Source organism: Gopherus evgoodei, chromosome 9 (genome assembly GCF_007399415.2).
Source record: "Gopherus evgoodei ecotype Sinaloan lineage chromosome 9, rGopEvg1_v1.p, whole genome shotgun sequence".
Taxonomy (NCBI): domain Eukaryota; kingdom Metazoa; phylum Chordata; order Testudines; family Testudinidae; genus Gopherus; species Gopherus evgoodei.
In genome coordinates this window covers 58,329,942-58,355,897 of record NC_044330.1, presented here as the reverse complement: position 1 = coordinate 58,355,897, position 25,956 = coordinate 58,329,942, and the positions used below count along the sequence as shown (strand labels likewise).

Sequence of the window (25,956 nt, the reverse complement as noted above, 5' to 3'; positions counted from 1 at the left end):
CACTGATTCTAAAAGGGGCTAAGCTTTCAACCTTGTCAGTGTCAGTGAGGGTCGGTGTTTTAGTCTAGTGCAGGGATCAGCAACCTTTGGCATGCAGCTTGCCAGCAAGCCCAGGCGATCCTGGGGCAAGGTGCTCTGTCCTCCTGAGCTCATGGAGGAAACTTCCCCTGGGGACGGAGCTGGCCTGGGGACAAAGCAGTCATTTACCTGGTAGGCTGCCTTCCAAAGGCCAGCAAAGCCCTGCTTACGCTGCCCCACCTCTGCCTCCTTCCTGGCCCCCTGCCTTTCTCTCCGGGCAGGTCGCTTTAAGAGCAGGTGGCCTGGAGACAGTAACTGTCAAAGAACTTCTCACCTCCCCCACCCCACAGACAGGCTGCTGTCTAAAAATAACCCCCTCGGTCTCCAGCCAGGCTGTCCCTAAGCTGTGCCCCTCCTGAGTGCTGAGCTCCCACGGCTGGGAATTTGGCTGCACACCGCTCTCCGCGGGCTGCCCAAGCGCCGCTGATCGAACAGACCAGTCAATCGATCGGCTGGACAGAGGCATTTTGGAGGCAGCTGAGAGGTAAGTGGGACTGCCAGCACTGGCCTGTGCCAGCATGGGAAGGTGCTGGATGAAGGGCACAGCATGCAGTGAGGGCACAGTACTGGCTGGTGCCTAGGCTCACAGTGCTGTAGATAGAGAAAAGCCCCAGTTAATAACAGTTCCTTTATTTGGTGGGTGCCAGCCCTCTTCAGCACTTGTACTGCAGGGAGCCTTTCAGAGTGGGCCCCCAAACTGCTGCTGTCATCATGCAGCACCAGGAGAGTCACTCTTCAGCCCTCCCCACCAACCCTTCTCTCCAGAGCGGGTCAAGAATGGTGTGCAGGCTTCAGAGCCCCCCAGGCCATCTGTCCCCACTGTACCCTGGTAAATCCAGGTAGCCTGCAGCCAGGGCATGCTCCCTCACTCTCACCATGTGCTCTCTGGAGAAGCATGCAAATGCTTAGTGGGATTTGGAGCTATAACAAGGCTAGAGCAAGAGAGGGGGGAAAACAGGTGATTCTGGGAGGAAGAGATCATATTAGGCCAGATCCTCAGATGGTGAAATTTGGGGTAGCATCATTGTAGTCAATGGCCAGTGGCAAGGGGACTGGACTGGGTGTCAGGAACGTCTTCCTGGCTTTGCTACAGACTGATTGCGGGAGCCTGGACTAATCATTGCACCTCTTTGTGCCCCTATTTTCTCTGTCTGATTAGACTGGCAGCTCTTCAGGGTAGGACTGTCTCATCCTATGTGTTTGTATCATTGTCATGCCCATTGGTTGTTTTATTAGCGTAGCACATGGGAGCCCCAGTCATGGGCCAGGCATCCGGCATGCCAGGCGCTGCATGAACACAGAACAAACCATCCCTGTGGTGTAAGGATAGATCTACACCTAAAACTTAGGCTGACCCCGCTCCAGCTCAGGTCTGTGATGAATTCCACAGCTGGTGAGACAGAGGTAGGGTGACTTCACCCCTGTTGTAGATGCAGCTAGGTGGATGGAATAATTATTACTCTACCCAGCACAAGGGGAGCTGCCACACAGCTCTCCCCCTCAGCCCCTCTTTCCAGGGTATGTTGGAGGGATTCTTCCCTTGGCCTAGCTACTGCCTGTTGGAAAGGTGGACTAAAACCATCACTGGAAAGCCCTCTTCTGTTAACGTAGGAAGCATCTACACCGTGGCGCTACAGCATCAGACCTGCAGTGCCATTGCTGCGCTGCTGTAGTTTAGATATACCCTTAATATAAGACGAGTGACAGTGGCTGGATACAGAAAGATAAATGGGAGCAGAAGGAGAATACAAGGAAATAATGAGGCTACCAGTCATCAGGCTAGGTGGTGGTCTCAGAACACCAGCAGCCTAAACATGGTCAGGGTTCTTGTAAGCTTCATGGCAAAGGAGAGGTTTAAGGTGGGTTTTGGAGGAGGACAATGGGTCAGTTTTGCAGATATTTACTGGGAGGGGCAGCCTGGGGGAAAAGCCACATAGGCCACTGAAAATATGTTTCATTCAATCAGATTCTCTCCTCTTTCTAAGAGGAGCCAGAAATTGGTTCCCAACAGGGGACAGTCAGTGAAGAGAGGGGCTGCAGGGGAGAGGCACTTAGTCCAGAAAGGGGAAGTGCTCTGGGATACATCTATGAGCCTGGAACCTCTGGAGACATGTGCTTCGTGGGGGGGGTGGGGGTGAGATGAGTGCATTGACACACAAGTCACAGAAGCACTCCTCATCAACCCTGCTTGTGCCTTTAAGTTGTTTGGGAGAGTCAGCCTTTATGAACGCACATTGGTGCTGGAGGAGAGCATTGCTACTGACCTTCCCTTCCAGGGCAACCAGCTAATTATTCATTCCCCTCTTTCATTGCTTGCTAAGCAGAGTGGAGTTTCCATGTTAGAGCCCCAAGAGCAGGAGCGGGCTTTACCAGAGGATAGCATCATGGTGAGGAACGTTGATGACTTCGATTTCTCCCTCCCATCCCACCCCCAGGCCATCCTGGAAGGCCTGCGGAGCCTGCGCTCCAATCCAAAGCTCTCCGACGTCACGCTGCTTGTGGGTGGGCATGAGTTCCCCTGCCATCGCAGCATCCTGGCCCTCTGCAGCCACTATTTCAATGCCATGTTCACTGGTGACTTTATTGAGAGCATCTCAGCCCACGTGGAGCTCAAAGAGGTGGATCCTGTTGTCATGGAGACTCTGATCGACTTTGCTTACACAGGAAAGATCACCATCAACCAGGGGAACGTGGAGGCGCTAATCCGGACCTCCAACCAGCTCCACTTCCCCACCATCAGGAAAGTCTGCAGCCGCTACCTGAGACAGCAGATGGATGCAACCAACTGCCTGGGCATCTGTGAGTTTGGGGAGAACCACGGCTGCCCAGAAGTGTCCTCAAAGGCCTGGGCTTTCCTGCAGGAGAACTTTGAGGCTGTATCGCACCAGGAGGAGTTTCTCCAGCTATCCAAGGAGAGGCTGGTAGTCTACTTGTCCAATGACCTGCTGCAGGTACAGGAAGAACAGAGCCTAGCTGAGGCTGTGCTTAGGTGGGTGAGGTACGAAGAAGCATCTAGAGCCAAGCACCTGCCAGAGCTCCTACACTTGGTCCACCTGGCTTCACTACCAGACCAGTACCTGCAGAACCTACTCTCATTGGAGCCGCTGATCCAGGATTCGGAAGCTTGCAAAGCCGTCATCTCCAGCTACCAAAGCACGGTCAGTGCTGTAAGATATCAGAATGGCCCTGTCTAGATGGAGCTTCTGTCCTGGAGGGAGGTTGCCAGTGGGAAATGATCTGCATCAGTGTCCAACCAGATTCCTAGAAGTGAGAGTCCAGGTCAGACAACCATTCCACTTCGATGGTGGTTCAGAAGGTGCTATAGAAATGCTGAGGGAGATGCCCCAAAGGCCAGCAGTGGGAAGTGGGGCTTTCCCCAGAGTCAGCTAGGCACAGGAATCGAGTGCAGGCCCAGAGCCACCCCAAATAGTCTCTGTAGTCAAGCCTCTTCCAGCTCAGTGCAGAAATCCACTGTAGGCTCTGCAGGAGCTTTACCCGATCCTCCCTCTCAGTGAGCACAACCACTCCTAGCTTCTCTACTTGGGAAGGGTCTACCAGTTATAGTCGCACTACTATAGCCCACTGTGTGGACACTCCTAGTCTGGTAGATGAGTGGCCTTTTTTGGTTTAGTTTAACCTCCTGTCCAAGTTTAATGGAATAAAGGCTCCTCTTGTCCTGGAATGAGAATGTCTGCCCGGGGTGGTGGGGTAGGAGGAGAGTTGTACTGGGATAGCTATATCAGTTTAAATTTACCCCTTAGTTTATACCAGAAACACTTTCCTGTCTAGCCACAGCCTTTAAGGAACTATATCTAAAATGTGTAATTGGTGAACAGACAAATTGAAGAGACAAGTCAGGTCAAATAACCAACCCAAACCTCCTCCCGAAGTTTGAGCTCACCCCTCCAGCTCTTGGAAGGCTGTGATAGTTTAATTGTTTCTTCATTTTCACATGCATCAGCACCACATTTTGGTAGAGCCTGGAGGCAAAACACCACAGGAAAGGCTTATAAGGTGGGTATTTCCAACCCAACCGAAACCAGACCAGGCCAAAATGCTTGCACAGATACTGTGTGTTCACAAGATTCCCAGACCATGGAATTAGTTGGCGTAACTTTGAACAAACACAGAGATTCTTGGATGCTAATTTGAACCAAACCAATGAGTCTGAGTTCTTGGAGAGAGGGGGAAAGTTGTTTTTCCGCCACTAATTTCCATAACTCATTCATTCTTGCTTTATTCCAAACAAATGAACAGAGTGACCTTTACCTATTGCTTCACTTTCTGAAATGCAGCTCACTCACCACATCTCAGGATGCAGGTACAAACAGAGAGAGCTATGATGATTTACACATAAGAACAGCCCTACTGGGTCAGACCAAAGGTCCATCTAGCCCAGTATCCTGTCTTCTGACAGTGGTCAGGGTCAGGTGGCCCAGAGGGAAGGAACAGAACAGGTAATCACCAAGTGACCCATCCCCTGTCATTCATTCCCAGCTTCTGGCAAACAGAGGGACACCATTCCTGCCCATCCTGACTAATAGCCATTGATGGACCTATCCTCCATGAATTTATCTAGTTCTTTTTCAAACCCTTTTTTGATCTTGACCTTCACAACATCCTCTAGCAAGGAGTTCCACAGGTTGATTGTGTGTTGTGTGAAGAAATACTTCCTTTTATTTGTTTTAAACCTGCTGCCTATTAATTTCATTTGGTGACCCTAGTTCTTGTGTTATGAGAAGGAACACTTGTTGGGGTCGGAACAGATCTGGACAAGGAGACAAAATCTGGAGATAAATGTGAGACGGGAGGGACAGGCAGTAGAAACAAAAGTGAAACTGTTTGAGCAGCACATTCCAGAAGTCTTTCTGAGTGTAGCCTTCATTGTTTTGAGATCTAGCATACTTGTCTCTCACTAGAATGGAAAACCTATAATGGCAGCAGGTCATAAAAGAGACCAAGTTTGGGAATATTTTAATGAAGTTCCTGTCCCTGTGGGTAAGACAGGCATGTGTGCAAAATGCAAACCGTGCAACAAAGAAATGCAAGGTCTGGTTTCCTGAATGGAACAACATCATGAGAAGTGTTCCTTCTCAGGAGAAAGCTGCAGTGAAGATGAAAGGAACATGTCTGAACGTGCAGGATCTTCAGGTTGGTCAGCTTTTTTATTTCATACTTCTTTCTTAAGGACTGCCTGCCTTCTTTCTGGACTATTCTTGAATTCTTATGTTTGGTACTTATGGTACTACCATTTTAGATGCAGTTGTCATAAAAAACAAATAGCTGAAATAGGCAAATCTTCCTTTTACAATTTCACCTTTAAAGTAGTACTGAGTGTCAGTGAATGCAGTGAGTAATACTAAATGAGCAGTATGGTAATAATAATTAACTAACTGCATTGACTTACAGGATTCTGAAGACTATCCATCTTCAAGATCACCATCATTTTCTATAGTTTCAGAGTGAAACATTATCACTGGCAGATAAGTCACATCATGTAAGTCACATCATACGACAGTATATACTGTTATGCTACAGGCGATATACTGTAGTAAAAAGAAAAAAAAAATCTCCATCATCCAGAAACAACCACAGAAAAATTTGTGATAAGAACCAGTAGAGTACAAAAAGAGGTAATTGATGAAAAACTTGCCCGGTTTGTTTATGCAACAAATTCTCCTTTCCATATGACTAAGAACCTACACTACATTAACATCTTTCAGTCATTAAGACCAGGATAAGACAGGTCCACCCAACAGAGCAGACGTCGCAGGCAAATTGCTGGATAAAGTGTATGAAAGAGAAATTGAGCAGTGTGCAAAAGGTCTAGAGGGTGAAATTATTAACCTGAGTCTTGATGGGTGGAGCACTGTCCACAATGATCCTGTTGTATGTGCTTGTGTGACAACAGAAGAAGGGAATGTTATCCTGTAGCAAGGCGGTGTGGCTCCCCTCCCCCTCAGGGAGGGTCGAGCCCCATCAGTCATCCACGGGGGCAGGGCCGCTGAGGGGAAGTCCCACCCCTCAGAGGGTCAGGTGGCGACCCGGAAGAATAAAAGCCAGGCCCCAGCCTTCAGTTGCAGGTCTGCCACTGGCAGGAGCAGACGTGTTTGCTGACGCCTGTAACTGGGAGACTGCCCAAGCCAGAGGCTGAGACCAGGAGCTGCTAGAACTACCTCGCCCCTACTACGACTAGGAGCCACCAGAGCTGCCTCGCCCCTACTACGGCCCTGAGGAGCCCCCAGACCAGGCTTGGCCTGCATTCCCCGAAACCCTACCGGACCTGCCGCCCAGCCTGGATTGGGAGGAACCGATGGTCCTGGACGTCCCCGGAACAGAGGCCCCAGCCCAGGTAGGAGTAGAGGGGGAACAAGGAAGTAGCCCGGGGGAGCCTGACGCCAGTCAGGCTGCAGAGCTAACCTTGCCGATGTCAGTGTGTTTTGGTCAGGATTCCCACTGACCACCGGTAGCGGTGACGGCCGCTACCAGGGCCCCGGGCTGGAACGCAGAGGAGTGGGTGGGCCTGCGTTCCTCCTGCCACCCGTAAGCGGGTGGCAGATTCCCCCTCTTCCCAGCCGAAGAGGCCAGAGCTGTTTATAACTGTGTTTGGCGCCCCCCCCGAACCAAGGGCTGGGCCCCCTCTGGCTTTGCCCCTGCTCCAAAGGGCCAGAGCTGTTTATAACTGTTTGGTGCCCCGCCCGAACCAAGGGCTGGGCCCCCTCTGACTTTGCCACTGCTCTGCCCGGCTCCAAAGAGCCAGAGCTGCCTGTTACTGTGTTTGGTGACCCGCCCGAACCAAGGGCTGGGCCCCTTTTGACTTTGCCACTGCTCTGACCTGCCAAAAGGCCAGAGCGGATTGTAATTGCAGGGAAGACAGCGAAGCCGGTGTGGCTCCCCTCCCCCTCAGGGAGGGTCGAGCCCCGGCGGAACCCATCTACACATCCTTACAGAAACAATTGATATATCAGGAAATGCACAGACAGCAGAATACTTACAAGAAGTAATAGTAAAAGCTATCACAAACTGAAAAAAATAAATTTCAAATGTCTAATATGCAGCTTGGTCAGACAATGCTGCAAATCATAGAACAGGGATCAGCAACCTTTGGCACACAGCTCGCCAAGGTAAGCATCCGCAGGTTTGGCTGATCACGGCCCCAACTGGCCATGGTGTGCCATCTCAGGCCAATGGGGGCTGTGGGAAGCAGCGCAGGCCGAGGGATGTGCTGGCCACCGCTTCCTGACGCCCCCATTGGCCTGTAGCGGTGAACCGCAGCCAGTGGGATCCGTGATCAGCCGAACCTGCGGACGCTGCAGGTAAACAAACCAGCCTGGCCCACCAGGGTGCTTACCCTGGCAAGCCGCCTGCCAAAGGTTACCGAGCCCTGTCATAGAATATCAGCTTGGAAGGGACTTCAGGAGGTATCCAAGATAAGAAATTATTTAGAAGAGAATGAAGAGAGTCCGAAAGCTAATAAACATACAGTTGTTGTGCTCATTTGATGCACCTCCTAGCCAAAGACAGCAGTATTCCAGAAATAAAGGCTAATGTTGAAATGGCAAAATACTTCTGTAACAACCACTTTGCAGCAGCTGCTCTGAAAAAAGTGGGAGGAACCAAGTGAACTCTCCCACAAGACCTTTGATGGAATTCAGTAGTGGACTGTTTTGAGCATTATATCAATAACTGGTCTAATCTGACAGTTTGTGAACAAAATCATGAAAAACTAGATGGCACTGTCACAGCCAAAGTTCTCAACATTGGGCTTAAGAGAAATGTTGAACAGATGCTGAAGCCTATTTCTGTAGTCTTGAACAAAATGCAGGAAAATAGCTGTTTTATTGCTGATGCTGTTGACATTTGGAAGGAACTGAGTGAGATCTTAAAAAAGAGAAATATGCAATGACAGAGTTAAATTACAAGCATTAAAAAAATGAATGGGACAAGCACAATCTCCAGCTCATTTTCTTGCAAATATTCTCAATACTTTGTACCAGGGTCAAACATTAATTGCTGAAAAAGAGGAGTTGGCTATGACATGGACATCCAGCAATCATCCCTCCATAATGCCAACTATAATTAACTTCAGAGCTAATGGTGAACCAGTCAAGAAATATATGTTTGCTGATGATATTTTAAAGAAAGTCACACCAGTGACTTAAGCATTTGGATTCAGAGACTTTTGAAGTGATAATCTCACTTTTAATAGCATTAACTTCTTCTGCAGGTGTAGAATGAATATTTTCTTCCTTTGGACTAATTCATTGCAAACTGAGAAATCATTTGGGAGCTAAAAAAGCAGGAAAGCTTGTTTTTCTTTTCCAGATTATAAACAAACAGGAAAATGAAGGCGAAGACGACTGAGTTAGCTGCAGAAGCCAATATTTTAAGTTTCTCATGTTGAGCTGGCTGAGTGTTGATTTAATTTGTTTTCTTAAAATATATTTCATTTAACTATTTTAGTTAAAAACAATTGTAACAAAAACAAACCTGATTTGAAAAAAACTTGAATGTTTAAATTAAAAAATTCATATGCTTGTTGTGTTAAATTATACGTTGGCTGTTGAAGAAAAAAATCCAGAATACATAATGTTATTGTTTTAGTTAAAACAATAAATTTAAAATGTGTCTGGTGGTGATCTCCTCCTAATGCAGCATGGCAAGAAAATCCTCCAAATATGAATGAGTTCACACCTCCCAATGACTTCATAAATATCTGCTTCAATTACCTTTGGTAAATTAAATAACCAAGCAATCATTCATTTTCTGATATAGCTGTAAAACTAATCTGAACACTTTTCAAAATACACACATTTTTAAAATGATTTATCTTCTAAAAATGAAACCTACATCTGAGTTGTGAAGAATATGTATTAAGGTTATAACAACCAACAAGAATGCACTTTTCTGTAGAAATCCATGATTAAATCGAGTCTTCCTGACTAGTGATTTAAATCAATCAAATCCACCCTGGGAGAGTTTCCTTTGATGGCTAGTAGACAGTAATTTGACGCTGATGTTCTCTTTGTGAGGAGTGCAGTGGTGATAAGGGTCAGGAAGACACAGGACTTTTGGGGCAGAAAAAGCACCTGCTTTCAATGGATAAATAAGTACAGAAACCCCCCGAATGCTCCCAGTGAATGGGAAGGGATGGGAGACACCTTTGTCAGACACAATGGCTAGCTCAGCTCGGCACAGGGCTCCAGAGCTGTAGCTGCTGGGCAGGCAGGTGCAGTGGTTCATAGGCAATAACCAAGCAGCACAGCTTGGTTAGATAGTATTAGTGGGAGGCTGTCCAGCACCAGTGCAACACATAGTCTGCCCTGGTTTCAGAGGGGCAGCTGTGTTAGTCTGTATCAGCAAAAACAACAAGGAATCCTTGTGGCACCGTAGAGACTAACAAATGTATTTGAGCATTAGCTTTTGTGGGCTACAACCCACTTCATCAGAGGCATGGAGTAGGAAATACAGAGGCAGGTACAATACACAGCACATGAAAAGATGGGAGTTGCCTTACAAAGTTGGGGGGTCAGTGCTAACGAGCCAATTCAATTAAATTGTATTCTAGGGACACCATCATAGGTCCTAATCACATCAGCCACATCATCAGGGGCTCATTCACCTGCACACCTACCAATGTGGTATATGCCATCATCATGCCCCTCTGCCATGTACATTGGCCAAAACGGACAATCTTTACACAAAAGAATACATGGACACAAATCTGACATCAAGAATTATAACATTCAAAAACCAGTAGGAGAACACTTCAATTTCCCTGGACACTCAATAACAGACTTAAAAATGGTAATTCTTCAACAAAAAAGCTTCAGAAACAGACTCCTAGAAACTGCAGAACTGGAATTAATTTACAAACGGGACACCATAAAATTAGGCCTGAATAAAGACTGGGAGTGGATGAGTCACTACAAAAACTAAATTTCCCCTGCTGATACTCACATCTTCTTGTCAACTGTTTGAAATGAGCCACTTTGATTACACTGAACTCTTTAGCATTACAAAAGTGATTTTTCTTCCCTTGATATCCACCCCTTCTTGTCAACTGTTGAGAATAGCCCACTTCCACCTTAATTGAATTGGTTTGTTAGTAACTCCCATCTTTTCATGTGCTGTGTATTTATACCTGCCTCTGTATTTTCCACTCCATGCATCTGATGAAGTGAGTTTTAGCCCACGAAAGCTTAAGACCAAATAAATTTGTTAGTCTAAGGTGCCACAAGGACTCCTCGGTGTTTTTACAGTCTGCACTGTGAGCCCTGGGAGCAGCAGCAGCACGGTCAGTCCACACAGGGCTAAAGGAGAGAGAGAGAGTGATTTTCTGTCCAGATAATGGCAATGGTAGCAGCCTTGGTGTTGAAGGAGCATGTCAAGCAGAGAGGAGGCAGTAGGGAATGCTGGCCCAAGCTGAGGCTACAGTGGATGGATCCCCTCAACTCCCTGCTCAGCAGGCTTTGCGCTCTTCCCTCTATTCCCCCATCTCATTTTCAATAACATAGCTGATTTTGGGTTGGCAGCATTCACATTTCCAAAACAACCATTGCACCATGGTTGGATAAATTCATAGGCCTGTGCCCTGGCACATGACATCAGAATCTCAGCTTGCATTTAACACAGAAGGTTTGTAGCCCTTCTGGTGGCCAAGGAAAGCTTGAGAATGTGCCCTTGCATGTAAGGGATACAGCACCATCTGCCTGAGTCTGCAGACAGCCTCCTGCAGAGGGAGCAGCAGCCTCTAGAGCCAGAGAGGAAGCGACTTGGCTCTCCACCCACCACCAGAGCAGACCTACTGCCATTCTAGAACTCCTGTCCAGAATGAGGGGCAGGGGCTAGCTGCTGAGTCTGGTGACATGTTTCTTTTATCTTCTATAAGGTGGAAAACGGGTCCTTTGTCCAGAAGAGCCTGCTCGCCCTTCCACAGAAGCTGGAGGAAGTGCTGGTGGTGGTCGCGGGTCGAGCTCTGGAAGAGAATGAAGCGGAAGATGTGGAGTTGCCAGTCTCCCGGAACTTTGCCTTTTACAATCCCAAGACCAGTAAGCAAGCAAAAGCAAGCCTGTTCCTAGCTGAGGGTCAGGCCAGGCCCAGTGTAGGCATGTGTGGCCTTTCCGCACGGTCAGTCTCCAAGGGAGGCCACAGTCTTTTGCTGTCATACCCCGTTAAGGACAATCTAAGATAACAGGAAGTTAGCAGTCTTGGTGCTCAAGCCCTACAGTGAGGTTAAGCAGTGAGTGGGTTCTGTGGCCGAAGCCCTCAGGCAGGGCAGGGCATCAAACAACCTAAAGCCCAACCCTCAGACAGTGTATAGTCAGGGAACCCAGGCCCTCATATGGAGCAGGGTACCAAGCACAGTCTTGGGTTCTAGACCTCAGGCAAGGGTGACTGCCCAACACAGTCTAGGGGGCTCCAGCAAGGGGTCAGGCATCCAGGTACAATGCTCTGGGGAGAGAGAGACAAGCACAGGCCTCTTGGCCTGAAGAGGGGGAGTACTGCCAGGGATAGGGGGATGCAGGCCCATCTGACTCCACTGCATCCCAGCCCAGGGCCCTAACAGTGGCAGAACAGTCTGCCACTGGTCACAGGGAATCCCACTGAAACACACTGACCATGTTTCAGATGCCCCTGCAGCCAGACTACAGTCAGTTTTATCCCTGGGCTCCTTCCTACCCTCCTCTCAAGGTGTACCTGTACATCCTCCATCTCCTCAGGGTATACTGCCAGTGGCAATCCCAGCAGCTCTTCAGCATTGGCTGGGTCTGGCAGCTCTGGTAGCTTGGGCAAGTCCTCAAGGTAACTGACATCCTCAGCAGTGGGGAAAGCATGCCCATCTCCTTTGGCAGCTGCTACCCAACTGAGCTACAGGGCCCCCCTGCCTTTTATACCTCCTGTGCCTGTCCCACTCCTGTGCTTCTGGCATGGTGAGCATGACCTTCCTGGTTCTACCCACCGGGGGGCGTCTGGCCCTCCCTCACTGTCAATCTCTGAGGGAGGCCATGCCTGTTTGCTACACCCAGGATTACATCCAGTTCAGGCAGGATTTCAGTGGTGCAGCTTGTTGAATAACTGCAGTATTGGAGCAGAGTTCCACTTGTCTACTGGAGGCCTTACACTGGAAAGGGTGAGGCAGTGACTACATGCATGCTGGGGATTCCCCATCTGCCCTGTTCGAACCACTCTCCATCCCCTGTGCACTGCTGGATTAGTGCTAAGAAGATGGAGCCCTGGATATGGCCCTAAAAGTTTTGTGGGCAAAGCGTGTGATGCAATAGATGTGCAGTCTTTCTCTCATAAGCTTTTCCCCTTGGGAGAGAGAAATTTCTGCCAATTACTATGTGTTCTGGTCTCCTCTTAGCCTCTGTGTGTCACCTGTCCAAAGCCATTGAGTAGGATCAAGAGGATGAACTCACACAGCTAACCATGCCTTGGTGAAGTTGGGGGGGGGGGGTGAGGGGCTGCTGATGGTGTGTGGTCCCCTAGAGAGGACAAAGGACCAGAAATCAGGAGACTTGCCTTCTCTTCCCACCTCTGGCACTGGCTCAGCCACATCACTTAGGCCCTATAGTTTTAAACAGAGGGGCCTAAATTCAGGGGCTACCATTGAAAATGTTGGCGCCTCTTCAGTTTCCTGTCCATTAGGTGGGGATGTTGCCAGTCCCCCTCTGAAATGCCAGCTAGTATTGTTTGTATAAAATATATGTGGCAGAACTAAGAACCAGCCGCTGAACTAGCACTCTGCTCACTGGACGGCCAATTAGTTCCCCAGAGAAAGGCCTGATTGAGAAAAGCTGGGGCTAATTGCTAGGGAGCTAAGGAGCTAGTTAACCCATTAACTGGAAAAGCAGAAAGGCACACAAGAAGAAAGTGCAAAGTGGGAATGAGAGACAGAAAGAGAGAGTGGGAGAGGTTAGCATGACCAGAATGAAGGGATATCTCTGCGTGGAGAGATCTCTCTTCTCTCTGGCAAAGGAGGATGATGTTGGTATGTCCCTGTAAATAGAGTTGCTGCCCAGGTGTGTTAAAGGATGGTTGTTGAGATTAAAATAAGTGAACTACATGTCAATGTTTTCAAACTGGAGTTGTGAGAGACATTTGTGTGAGAAGACAGGAGTCACAATACACAGGTCTCAGTCAGACCCTATGCAGAAGAAGGAATGGAGTCTCTCAGTCATTGTCTCCCCATAGACCAGAAAATAGATGCTTCCTCCCCCCATCCCTCCCAGGATGCTGGATCCTGGTTCCACTAAAGCCAGCAGCCAAACTCTCACTGACTTCAGTGGAGCCAGATCTGACCCATTTATTCAGACTATTGCCCATTGTTATCCACAGGGCCACTAAATGGGGGCCTTCACTGGCCCTGGGTGTGTGATGAGAATGCCCCACAGCTCACACAGCTCTAGTGTCCAATTGGTTCTAAAATGCAAATTAAAAACAAACAAAAAAAGATGCCTGGGTGCTGTGAGTCTGGTCACAGTTTCTGAGTCCATAACTGGCCGTGAGCTCCTTAATTTCTCAAAGGCCTCAGCTCCTGAGAGTGGTCCTGGAACCATACTGCAGAGCACTGTGCTGGTGGCTCACAAACAAAGCAGCTATGCCAGGGGCTAAATTACCAGTGAATCCTTTACATCATAGATTTAGACACACACAGTAACTAGCGGAGTTCATCCTAGAATGAAGCCGTTACCAGGGTGATGTAATGCTCTGAGTCATTGGCTTTTGTCATTTACTGAACAGCTGCTTTCCCCACAGGCTGAAGCTCCTGCAATCACACAGCCTAATGCTAGCTCTATTCTCCAGGTGACAAGCCCATGAGTCAGATTTTCTGCAGCTTGGCTGCGGAGACAGAGCATAATCCTGGCAGACTGATGCAATTGCAGGAGACTTTGAAAACATTATGTACACAAGGACCAGCGCTAATTAACAGACACAATTCCCCTGTAGCCAAATGAATGTAGCCAGGTCTCAGCCTCCCCGTGCTGTGTTGTAAGGGCCTGAGCAAGTGTCCATTGAAATCAATGAAAAGATTCCCATGGACTTCAGTGAGCTGTAGGTCAGGCCATGAGACAGCAGAACAGTTTTAACGCAGATATGATTTAGTGTCGTACAGAAGAGAGACACTCCAGTACCAGTGCAATAGTCAGTGGGTAGCCGTTGTAGTCCAGCATGCTATGAGAAGTGTACAATCTCACACTTCCAGGCACAAACTGATTTCCACAGGCATGGGGCAGGTTTCTCCTCCTGCCCTGTACAGCGTGGCACAGACAAGTATGGTGGAAGCTTAAGGCATTGGTGACTGCCAGAGGCAGACACGGATTCCAGTACATTTTTACAGTAACAGGGCTGGATCGCCAGCAGGTGTAAATTATTGTAATGCCACTGAAAGCAATTGGCCAGATCTCCAGCTGATGTAAATTGGTGTAGCTCCATGAGGTCTGTGGAAGTGTGTTGATTTATACCAGCTGGGATCAGGCCCACAGAATCAGGAGATTTCCATTTTAATGGCAGCTTTATTTTCGATTCTTTAAGACCTGCGGGTGGAGCCATTTGGGTTCCCAAAGGGGAAAGGATTCCACCAGAATTACTCTTGTAAGCATTCCTCACCCATGGCATACAGATACTGTGTTACAGCAGAGATGGCTGGGGAATATTGGGGTGTTGTCTAAGGGAGCCTGCATAACACTGTTCAGAATAGAACAGGAACTGTTCTTAGGCTTCCCGCTTTCCTTTCCAAGAGTTCATCCAGAGTGAAATGAATGGCAGTTGTGCAGTTCAATGTATTGCAAAACTTGGTGGAGTTTGGCCAGCTTTTGTTACTGGCGAGTTGTAAAGACTCCTTTTCAATATTGCTTCTGTTGTAAGGAGTACATGAGAATCTGGCTCCGAATGGCTAGGGGAGTGTTGGAGGGGATAGGGAAATCTGGGGAAGGGACCGTTTTAACACTTCTGATCCTGCCTCTTATTTACAGCAGAGGAGGCATGTTGTCTTGCATTTCGGTCACATGTTGGGAAGATAGGCGCACTAGAAGTATGTAGTGGCTTATGCCCTTGGATCTGGTCTAAGCCTTTAGGTTCTTTATGGCTTTTCTGTGTTTCAGAAAGATGGATGGCTCTTCCTGACTTTCCGGACTACAATAAATGGGGCTTTTCTCTGGTGGCACTAAATAATTATGTTTACGTAACAGGTACGTAACTTGGGGCTCTCATCCAACCCCTTCGCTGAATCTAAGCTGGAACCTAACCTTTGGAATTCCTTGTGTTTCCCTTCACTTGGCTGGTCTGATTGACCCCCGGGGTATTTTTTCAAACAGAGAAAATAAATGACAAATTCATTTAAAAAATGTTACTCTTCCCATGGCATCCAGAGGACATTTTGCCAATAAGCAGCAACTCTGAGGAAGTTCTATGGTATCACATAGCTCCTGGGCAGTAGTTCAGCTATTTCCAGGTTGTATAAGTTCAGAGCACTTAGGCTGATTTAATTAAATTAATGAATGGAAGAATGGCTCACAACACCACAGTGCCATGAATTAATTATGCCCCAGGCTGTACTTCATGCTCAGATGGTGTGGTTTTTGGAGACCCCCTTCTCTCTTAATCTACCTGCTGAAGTTCATCTCGCTAGGCCTGGCAGTAGCTGGGCTTTTCAGTAGAGGGCTCTCTTCTGTGGATTTTACTCCTCCTCACCGTCTGCCTGAGTTTAAATTTGGTGACCTTTTGTTTGCTTGGGCTTTAGATTAGCTTGTTTTTATTTTCTGGGGGTTGCTTCTATTGAGCTGCAGCCAGCAACCTGTGGTGCTGCATTCTTGTAAAGTTGTCTTCAAATCTGTTTTGATGGTCATGGTTTGATTTAATGCCTGTGAAGGGGTCTTGATGTCAAGGCAAAAGATGCAGTGTAAGACCCCTACCCAGGGCAGGGCTGATTTTGCCCTACAACATTTTCTCTGTGTGTGTGATGGATTATTCTCTTCCTAGGTGGCTCCAGGGGGACGCAGAATGACACCTGGTCCACAACCCAGTCCTGGTGCTTCCGTCTCAAGGAGGGTGCATGGAAACCCATTGCACCAATGTTGAAACCCCGAACAAACCATGCCAGTGCTGTCCTCAATGGAGAGATCTATGCCATTGGGGGTAGGCACCATCCATCTCTCTGCCCACCTCCCCTCTCTCTTGTCTGTCAGTCTCTGATACGGCCACAATACAAAGTATCTCACAATAATCAAGTCCAGAACAATGGATTTAAACAGCAGGTGAAGAAGATTATTAAGATGCCAGTTGAAATATTTGTGTTTGCTGCTCAGTTAAAGCAGAGACTGCAGAAAATAGAAGAATGCAACCTACTATAAACTTACATAAGCATCTGCTAATATGACTTCATCCTAGCAACATTCAACCACATGCAGCTGTGCAGGCATTTAATACCTGCAGAGACCACATGCACTATCATCCATCCTATGTCAGCAGTCAGCACATACATGCACAGGAAGCAGGCTCACTCCTGGATCAGCTCCTGCCTTCATTCTGCAAATGATGCCAGTCTCAGTTACCCATTCAAACTCAGTTACCTATTCAAACAGGTGCCTTTTCACTTTCTCCCATGTCATCCCTTCGGTATGGAGACACCCATAGGGCCAGCTCATTGTCCTTCAGATCCCCTGCTGAGATGCCTGCAGACCACTTGACTGTGATTATGCAGCTGGCATGCTGTGCCCCCTGCTCAGCATGCTGATCGCTCTGGTCAAATTGTTCCCTTGTGCTCTGTTCGTTGTATCCATCTATTGTCTCCTGTCTTGTACTGAGATTGGAAGTGCTTTGGGTCAGGGCCTGTCTCTTTGTCATGTGTTTGTACAGCATGTGGCATGGTGGGGCTCCAGACTCCCGATGCTACTGTAATGCAAATAATACTCCCTGTGCTGTGCTAACCTCTCATCTGTCTCCTCTCTTGTATGTAGGGACTACAGTGGACACAGTGGAGGTGGAGTGCTATGACCCTTATAATAATAGCTGGTGCCCCATCAGCCCTGCCCTGAAGTATGTTAGCAACTTCACTGCAACTGGATGTCTGGGGAAGCTCTACCTCATTGGCTCTTGTGCTATCAAGTACAACGCACTAACCCTGCAGTGTTACAACCCCGTCATAGGTAAGGAGAAGGAACAGCAACAAGAATTTTGGACGCAAATGCTCGAGCCTCAAAAAGGTCCCTCCTAACGATGCTGTGCCAGTCCTGGTGCACCCTCATCGTGTTCACCTACAACATGTGTATTGCCCTGCATGAAATAGGATGCAGGGATAGAACCGGAGCATATGTGAGTCAGTGATGCATAAGTTATGTTTGTGTCAGCCTGTTCATCTCGAATCAGAGGCCAGGTAACGTGGTGGCACTTCTGTGCCCATTGTGTAGCAGGAAGGAGGGATTCCTGCTGAGAGGCGCTGTAAATTCTGCACTCATTCTGTGTCAAGGCCTAAATTCTTTGGTTTTGGGTGACTCGGCATAGCTCCATTGCCCTCCATGGAACGATGCTGATTTCCACCTGCTGAGGGTCGGTGCCTTGTTCCCTTAGGTATGGTGAAACTCCAGACAATTGCTGCCCTTTTCATGTAGCCATTTCTAGTTATTTAAAACACATGAGACATTGAACTGTCTCTGGTTATTTACTTACATGGAGTTTCATAAGACCCAGTATGAGAACATTAGTGAGCATGAACCAAATTTAAATGGGGCAAAAGTGCTACCTACACAGTATCCAAGATATTTCTGATTTACAGTATTTGTGGATGAGCAAACTGAGTCAGCTTCAGCTATCATCTCTCCCCCAAGTGAACTCCAGACTCGCATTCGCTTCTAGTTCAGGAACTGTTTACCGTGAGCCAGATTGTGAACTTCTTATTTACCCTAGTGAGCATTAACTTACACAAGCTAGCTCTATTGAAGGCAAGGGGAGGCAGTGTTGCCTAGTGGATAGAGCACTGGACTGGGACTCAGGAGAGCTAGCTTCTATTCCTGGTGCTGCAGCTGGCCTGTGGGTGACTTTGAGCAAGTCCCATCACCTCTCTGTGCCTCAGTTTCTCCATTTGTAAAATGGAGATCATGATGCTGACTCCTTTGTAAAGTGCTGTGAGAGCAATTAATTAAAAGCATGACATAAGAACTGGGTATTATTATTATAATATTGCTCATGTGAGTAACTGTTCCCCAGTGGGAGTAAGGGTCTCACATTCTGGCCCTGTGTCTCCCACTATCATCTGGACACTCTTTCCCACATCTAATGTGGCTCTTCATTGGAAGGCCAGGTGTGCTGACTCCTTTGTGATCCCCTTTCCAGTGCTGCCACTACGTGTGTCTCAGAGGGACAAATGTGCACATGAGATCAGCATGATATGGCAGTAGCACATGACAATGTGATGATCTGTTAGCCTGGAAAGTTTAGTGGTTCACATGTTTGGGAAACTCTTTACTAGCACCCATCCTCTTACTCAAAAGTCATACAAAGTGACTGAGCATTAGAATACCTTGAGTAAAGGAGTCATATGATAAGCATATGTTAGCTGGGACCCAGAATCACCCTTTGCTCTGTCCCTACGTTATTCACCAAAATGGTTAAAGTGAGACTGGTGCTGTCTAGTTCCCATGAAAGAAGAGATGTGTCTTCACTCCATTAGCTGATTTAAATACCATAGCCTAGTTTAACCTCATATTGACTCACCAGAAGCTTTAACCTTTGAAACTAGTGCAAAGATAGATAAACTGAGACAACTCCAAAATATGCTCTCTCTTTTGCCTCTTCACAGCCACGCCAGTGTCCAGCTGGTCTCAGGACCACAGTTTGCTCCCTACAAGTGAATTACATGCCAGGCTAATGTTAATCAGATCAGACAATGCATGGCGAAAACCCCTCATGACTGGCTTGTATATTGATACAAGGCCCAAATGGTTAGAGGTCAGTTATAGGGCCTAATTCTGAGAGTATTTATACCTATATAATGCCATGAATGTAAATGGGTTGATTCCTGATTTACACCAGTGTAAGTGATATGAGAATCAGCCCAGTAAGTTACTATGATGGGCCAGCCTGCTCTCTCCCCTCCTTGTGACTCTGTCACCCTAGGGGTAACTCTCATTAACACCCTGTGATAACTTCATTAATAGTTCAGTCTCCTAAGCACTTTCACTAACTGATGATGTCTGTTTTTGGCAGATGTGTGGAGTGTAATTGCATCCCCATTCATTCCGAAGTACCTCTCTGCCCCGCGCTGTGCCTCCTTGCATGGAGCAATTTACCTCATTGGGGACAACACAAAGAAGGTGTATGTGTATGATCCGGATGCTAACATCTGGCAGAAGGTAGGTGGAGTGGGTCACTGGGGTGCACCATGCTGGACATGGATTCCCCAGTGCCATGTTGAAGGGAGGGGTATCCCAGAGTATTGGGATACCCCTTCTCTATAACCCTGTCCTGGGAGAAAGCAAGGCTTGGTTGCAATAGTTATTCAGTCCTAGGCTTCTCCACATTGACCAACTAATATGGCCTTCGGTCAGACTACTTCTGTGGCTCATGGGCAATTTGGCCTGGAGGCTAGTTCTGTTCTGCATTCCTTTTGAGTAGTGTCTGCAAGAACCATCTATTGAACTGACTGAGATTGGAGCAAGGGGCCAGTGAGCTGAGACCCCCGAACTCATTTCCCCATAGTTCAAAGTAAAGCTCCGGCCATTGCTGCTTCTACCAGGGATTGTTTCTACCAGGGATTGAGGGAACTGGGATTGTTTAGTTTAGTCTGCAGAAGAGAAGAGTGAGAGGGGTTTGATAGCTGCTTTCAACTACCTGAAAGAGGGTTCCAAAGAGGATGGAGCTAGACTGTTCTCAGTGGTACCATATGACAGAACAAGGAGTAATGATCTCAAGTTGCAGTGGGGGAGGTTTAGGTTGGATATTAGGAAAAACTTTTTCACTAGGAGGGTGGTGAAGCACTGGAATGGGTTACCTAAGGAGATGGTGGAATCTCCTTCCTTGGAGGTTTTTAAGGCCTGGCTTGACAAAGCCCTGGCTGGGATGATTTAGTTGGGGACTAGTCCTGCTTTGAGCAGGGTGTTGAACTAGATGACCTCCTAAGGTCCCTTCCAACCCTGATCTTCTATGATTCTGTGATTCTACCACCCGAGTCCCTGGGAATGGGACCCTCAAACAGAGGCTTATCCTCTTCTCTGTGTGATTCTCCAGCCAAAGGGAAGCTGGGAGCTGGTGGCTTTGATCTATCCCCCTAAATGCCTATCCCAGAGCCCCAGGAAGGCCTGATTTAGAGGGAAGGGGTCCCAGGAAGCAGCATGACATAGCCCACTTCCCTGGGCCCCATTGGCTTTCGAGGAGCTGTGTGTAATGTTGTTGCAGGGCTGGGTTACACAAGATCATTCTGAAATCTTGCTGCAGCTGTTCACATGGCATCAGTGCTCAGCTGACCAAGCTGCCAATAGTCCAGACAGGTGCAGAGAGAGCCCTGCCAGTCTCTCCCTCCCTCTGCTCCCTTTTTTTTCTGCTTGTGAATAACATTCAGTGCCCCATTGGTCACCCATTGGTTCCAGATCTGGGACTGGTTCTGTTAACTCTTTCAACATAGCATGCACAGTTCTCCTTCCTTCTCTGCCTATAGAGCAGAGTGTTTCTCAGGTCTAGGGTCACCCAGCACAACTCTAGTAGCATCATCTCTAACAGGGATTCTCAACCTTTTTCTTTCTGAGGCCCCCTGAACATGTTTGTTGGCCCAGCTGTGCCACAACCACTTTTTTTTTTTTTTTTTTTTGCTTATAAAAGCCAGGATCAGCATTAGGAGGTAGTAAGCAGGTCAATTACTCATGGCCCCATGCCACAGGGAGCATTGTGAAACTAAATTGCTCAGGCTTCGACTTCAGCCCCGGGTGATAGGCTTGGGGTTACATTCCTGCACAGTGGAGCTCTGGATTTCTGCCCTGGGTCCTAGCGAGTATAATTCTGGCTAAGCATGGCAGACCCTCTGAATCCTCTCACAGCCCCCAAGTAGGCCCCAGACACCTGGTTGAGAACCACTGGTCTAGGAGAAGCTGGAGGTATCTTGATCAAGTGTCCCTGTGCAAAGTGGGGCAAGCAAGCAGACAGGATGGGCTGGTAACTTGACTGATTTCAGTTCCAGCCCCAGTTTCACTTTGTCGATTTCTTTCATGTCATCTCACCCACCTGTGCTGGTGTCAGGATTCAGTGTAAGCACTGCAACTCCTGGGTATTGCTCTGGTCAGGGCTACCTTTCTCTCCTGCTCTCGCCACAGCTTAGTCTCGCCACCTGTCATAGCCAGTAAGCTCCCAGTAACTGTCATTGTTTTCCAGCTGTGTACATCACCTAGCACAGCTGGGCCCTGAGCCCTCTTTCAGCTTAGACACTACTGTAATAAAAGTGATACTGATAGACTCAGAAAGAAGGGATAGGGCCTGTGACCCTAACTGGGTCTTATGCCACTTTTGTCCTGTATGTATCTTGAGGCAGGGTTATGGAAGTGGAGCTCCTGTAATACCCAGCCACCATGGCTAAGTGAGCTGCACTGAAACCTACTTAGCCATGTTGATATGGGGGTCTAAAATAGCTGTTACTGGGGTCTAAATTAGCTGTTACCACTCAAGAAAGAGATCTTCGAGACATTGTGTATAGTTCTCTGAAAACATCCACTCAATGTGCAGTGGCAGTCAAAAAAGTGAACAGAATGCTGGGAATAATTAAGAGAGGGATAGATAATAGGACAGAAAATATCATGTTGCCTCTATATAAATCCATAGTACTCCCACATCTTGAATACTGTGTGCCGATGTGGTCTCCTCATCTCTATAAAAGATATATTGGAATTGGAAAAGGTTCAGAAAAAGGCAATAAAAATTATTAGGGGTATGGAACGGTTTCCATATGAGGAGAGATTAAGAAGACTGGGACTTTTCATCTTGGAACAGAGACAGCTAAGGGGAGCTATGATTTGAGGTCTATAAAATCATGACTGGTGTAGAGAAAGTAGATAAGGAAGTGTTGTTTACTAGTTCTCATAACACAAGACCTAGGGGACACCCAATGAAATTAATAGGGAGCAGGTTTAAAACAAATAAAAAGAAGTATTTCTTCACTCAACGCACAGTCAACCTGTGGAACTCCTTGCCAGAGGATGTTGTGAAGGCCAAGACCATAACAGGGCTCAAAAAAAGAACTAGATAAATTCATGGAGGGTAGGTCCATCAATGGCTATTAGCCAGGATGGGCAGGAATGGTGTTCCTAGCCTCTGTTTGCCAGAAGCTGGGAATGAGTGACAGGGAATGGATCACTTGATGATTACCTGTTCTGTTTGTTCCCTCTGGGCCACCTGGCATTAACCACCATTGGAAGACAGATGGACCTTTGGTCTGACCCACTAGGGCCATTCTTATGTTCTTATGATATGTAAGTGATATAATTAGTCTTCAGAGTTAACACCTCATTGACATGTAAATCCCAGTGTGATATGCACCATAGAAATACCACAGACAGATTAAATGAGTTAAGATGTTTCTGGGGCAGCCAGGAGCTCATTTAATAATAATACTACCTGGCTCTCACCAGCCATTTTCATCAGGAACACACTAACTATCATTATCTCCATTGTTTACAGCTGGAGATTCAGACACAGGGAAGTGAAGTGACTTGCCCAAATTCCCCAATAGGCCAGTGGCAGAAATGGGACTAGAACCCAGGTTTCCTGAATTCTAGTGCAGTGCTCAGGTCATTAGGCTGCTTTTGTTATAAACTACCTGTATTTATTGGGTGGGATTTACAAAGTTTTCTTTACAGCTATCTGAGCTACAGACTTGGGCAAAAAGTTTCACGTCTTGGCACCTAAGTCCACAGTTAAGTATCTGCATGAAAGCAGCCTGGTTTTTCAGAGATGCTCACCACCTGCAGTCCTCCCTGTGGATTTAGGTGGCTCATTTGGAAAATGGTTTATTTACTTATTTTAATGAAAGTTTTAAATTCTTCAGTAACTGCTGGGCCCCAGGGCATGGAACGTTGTTCCAGCCCCACTCCAGCACTAGATGTGCTGTGCTCTTTCTGACTGATGCACACAAGTCACGGCACTGTCAGCAGGGCCCCTCATACAATTCCCATTCAGCTCAGTAACCTGGATGTCTCATCACATCTTAACAATGCCACTGGGTCCCCTAGGAGCTGGGCTAAAATCCTGGAACCTCATTCCACTTATGAGGTCTTTGAGATTTCAGCCCAGAAATGACTCCTTATTGCATAAGTGCCCTGTGCAATTCGCTCAAGGTCTTCCTTGGGGGTTGTCTCTAGCCCCCAAAAGAGCTCACCTGGGTTTAGTGGAACTTTCGGCCCAGGAAGTCTGGTCTGGCTGGGTTATGTGTAAGAGTACTTGGACTGCTTTGTGGGCTGGTAACCCACCCACTCTGCAGTGAGGACACAGGATAAATGCCTCCAGTGCTGACAGTCCTCCAATGCCTTCCCACAATTACCCAAGTGCCCAGAAGAACAGGGACAGAATCACAGAGAGGCTCAGCACGCTGCAGTGCAAAGAACCATGGGATGTGTCCCTAGAAGTCCTAGTGAGTGTAGAGCCAATAAGGGCACCGCAACTGGGGTGTAGCTTTGCAGTGGGGTTGCTCACAACCAGACTAGGTTAATCTGGGTGTCAATCACCTGAGTTAACTCTGCACTGAAGACATATCTGTTCTTCTACCCCCTTTCCTCTTGTAAGAAATGGAAATGGAAAGATGTTTACTTGAAGGATGTTACTCAGACCCTCCATGTTTCAGTATGCAGTACAGAGTTCCAGCCAGACTGTGGTGCCTGGTAAGGAACTGGAGACAAAGCTGGAACTCAAGCTGTGTGGAACACTATTTGTCTGTTTGTATATAATGAATGCCGCCTGTGTAAGGCAGCCTGGATTCATAGACTCATAGACTTTAGGGTCAGAAGGGACCAATATGATCATCTAGTCTGACCTCCTGCACAAAGCAGGCCACAGAACCCTACCCATCCACTTCTATAACAAACCCCTAACCTATGTCTGAATTATTGAAGTCTTCAAATTGTGGTTTGAAGACCTCAAGCTGCAGAGAATCCACCAGCAAGTGACCCATGCCCCACGCTGCAGAGGAAGGCGAAAAACCTCCAGGGCCTCTGCCAATCTGCCCCGGAGGAAAATTCCTTCCTGACCCCAAATATGGTGATCAGCTAAACCCTGAGCATGTGGGCAAGACTCACTAGCCAGCACTCAGGAAAGAATTCTCTGCAGTAACTCAGATCCCATCCCATTTAACATCCCATCACAGACCACTGGGCATACTTACCTGCTGATAATCAAAGATCAATTGCCAAAATTAAGCTATCCCATCATACCATCCCTTCCATAAACTTATCAAGCTTAGTCTTAAAGCCAGATATGTCTTTTGCCCCCACTACTCCCCTTGGAAGGCTGTTCCAGAACTTCACTCCTCTAATGGTTAGAAACCTTCGTCTCATTTCAAGTCTAAACTTCCTAGTGTCCAGTTTATACCCATTTGTTCTTGTGTCTACATTGGTACTAAGCTTAAATAATTCCTCTCCCTCCCTAATATTAATCCCTCTGATATATTTATAAAGAGAAAGCATATCCCCCCTCAACCTTCTTTTGGTTAGGCTAAACAAGCCAAGCTCTTTGAGTCTCCTTTCATAAGACAGGTTTTCCATTCCTCGGATCATCCTAGTAGCCCGTCTCTGAACCTGTTCCAGTTTGAATTCATGATGTGGTGTGAGTGGGCTATAGCCCTATATCATGATTGATATCTCCTACAGGTGCAGCTGCTTCACACTCTGCATGAAAATGGAGGCATGGTGCCACTGGGAGGCAAACTCTTTGTGACAGGTGGACGCTGGAAGGGCCTGGATGGTGACTACCGGGTGGAGATGGAAGTTTATGATTGTGCCAAAGATATTTGGACAAGAGCGGGAGCCCTGCCCTGCCTCTGGCTCTACCACAGCTCTTCCTCCATCTTCATGGATACGTCGAAGTGGACAGAGCCCTTCTTGGGAAACCATGTCCAGTAGGAGAGGCTGGGACCCTCACCCAAGGCTTTAATGGTCCTGCCCAGGATTTGGAAGGACAAAGTGATGGTTTATTTGTTTGAATTATCACCATTTTTGCATGTATTTTTGCCTTCACATTTCATGTGGACCATGAATTAGAGCAATGGTCACCAACTGACTGGTCGATCCTGAAGCTTCTGACAGTTGATCATAATCTCTGGCTGCTAAAAGTCTGGCAGTGCAGCAGAACTAAGGCAGACTCCCTGCCTGCCCAGACCACGGCCCCGCGCTGCTCTCGGAAGTGGCCAGCACAGCCGCTGAGGCCCTGGGGGGAGGGGGCGGGGTCTCAATGCACTGCTCCTGCCTACAAGCACTGCCCCGCTGCTCCCATTGGCTGGGTATGGGGAACTGCAGCCAATGGGATCTGCGGGGGCAGTGCCTGCAGAGAGAGGCAGCATGCAGAGCCATGTGCCCGCTGCAGGGGCGTGTTGGCTGCTTCCAGGAGTGATGTGGGTCTGGGGAAGGCAGGGAGGCTGCCTTAGCCCCGCTGCGCTGCCCTCCCGGAGCCAGTACCCTGTACCCCCTCATGTACCCCAACATTTGGTCCCAGCCCGGAGCCCCCTTCTGCACCCAAACTCCCTCCCAGAGCCTGCATCCTGCACCCCCTCCTGCACCCCAACCCCAGCCCTGAGCCCCCTCCCAGAGCCAGCACCCCGTAACCCATCCCACACTCCAGACCCCTCGGCCCCAGCCCAGAGCCTGCACCCCTTCCTGCACCCCAACTCCCTGCCCCAGCCCGGTGAAAGCG

The 25,956-nt window shown here is 47.9% G+C and overlaps 1 protein-coding gene across 2 annotated transcripts; it reads left to right on the top strand.

Moving 5' to 3' along the window:
* Nucleotides 1–416: 416 nt before the first annotated feature.
* KLHL30 (kelch like family member 30) lies at nt 417–25,956 on the top strand. 2 transcript variants are annotated; one of them, XM_030576485.1, is made up of 8 exons: nt 417–562; nt 2,403–3,236; nt 10,970–11,129; nt 15,186–15,272; nt 16,063–16,218; nt 17,040–17,228; nt 19,285–19,430; nt 24,918–25,956. In XM_030576485.1, exons 2-8 carry the CDS (start codon nt 2,415–2,417, stop codon nt 25,167–25,169), a joined length of 1,812 nt encoding a protein of 603 aa, XP_030432345.1. In that variant the 5' UTR covers nt 417–562; nt 2,403–2,414; the 3' UTR covers nt 25,170–25,956. The 2 variants fall into 2 exon arrangements, with proteins under 2 accessions (XP_030432345.1, XP_030432346.1); XM_030576486.1 differs by having other exon boundaries at nt 2,400–3,236.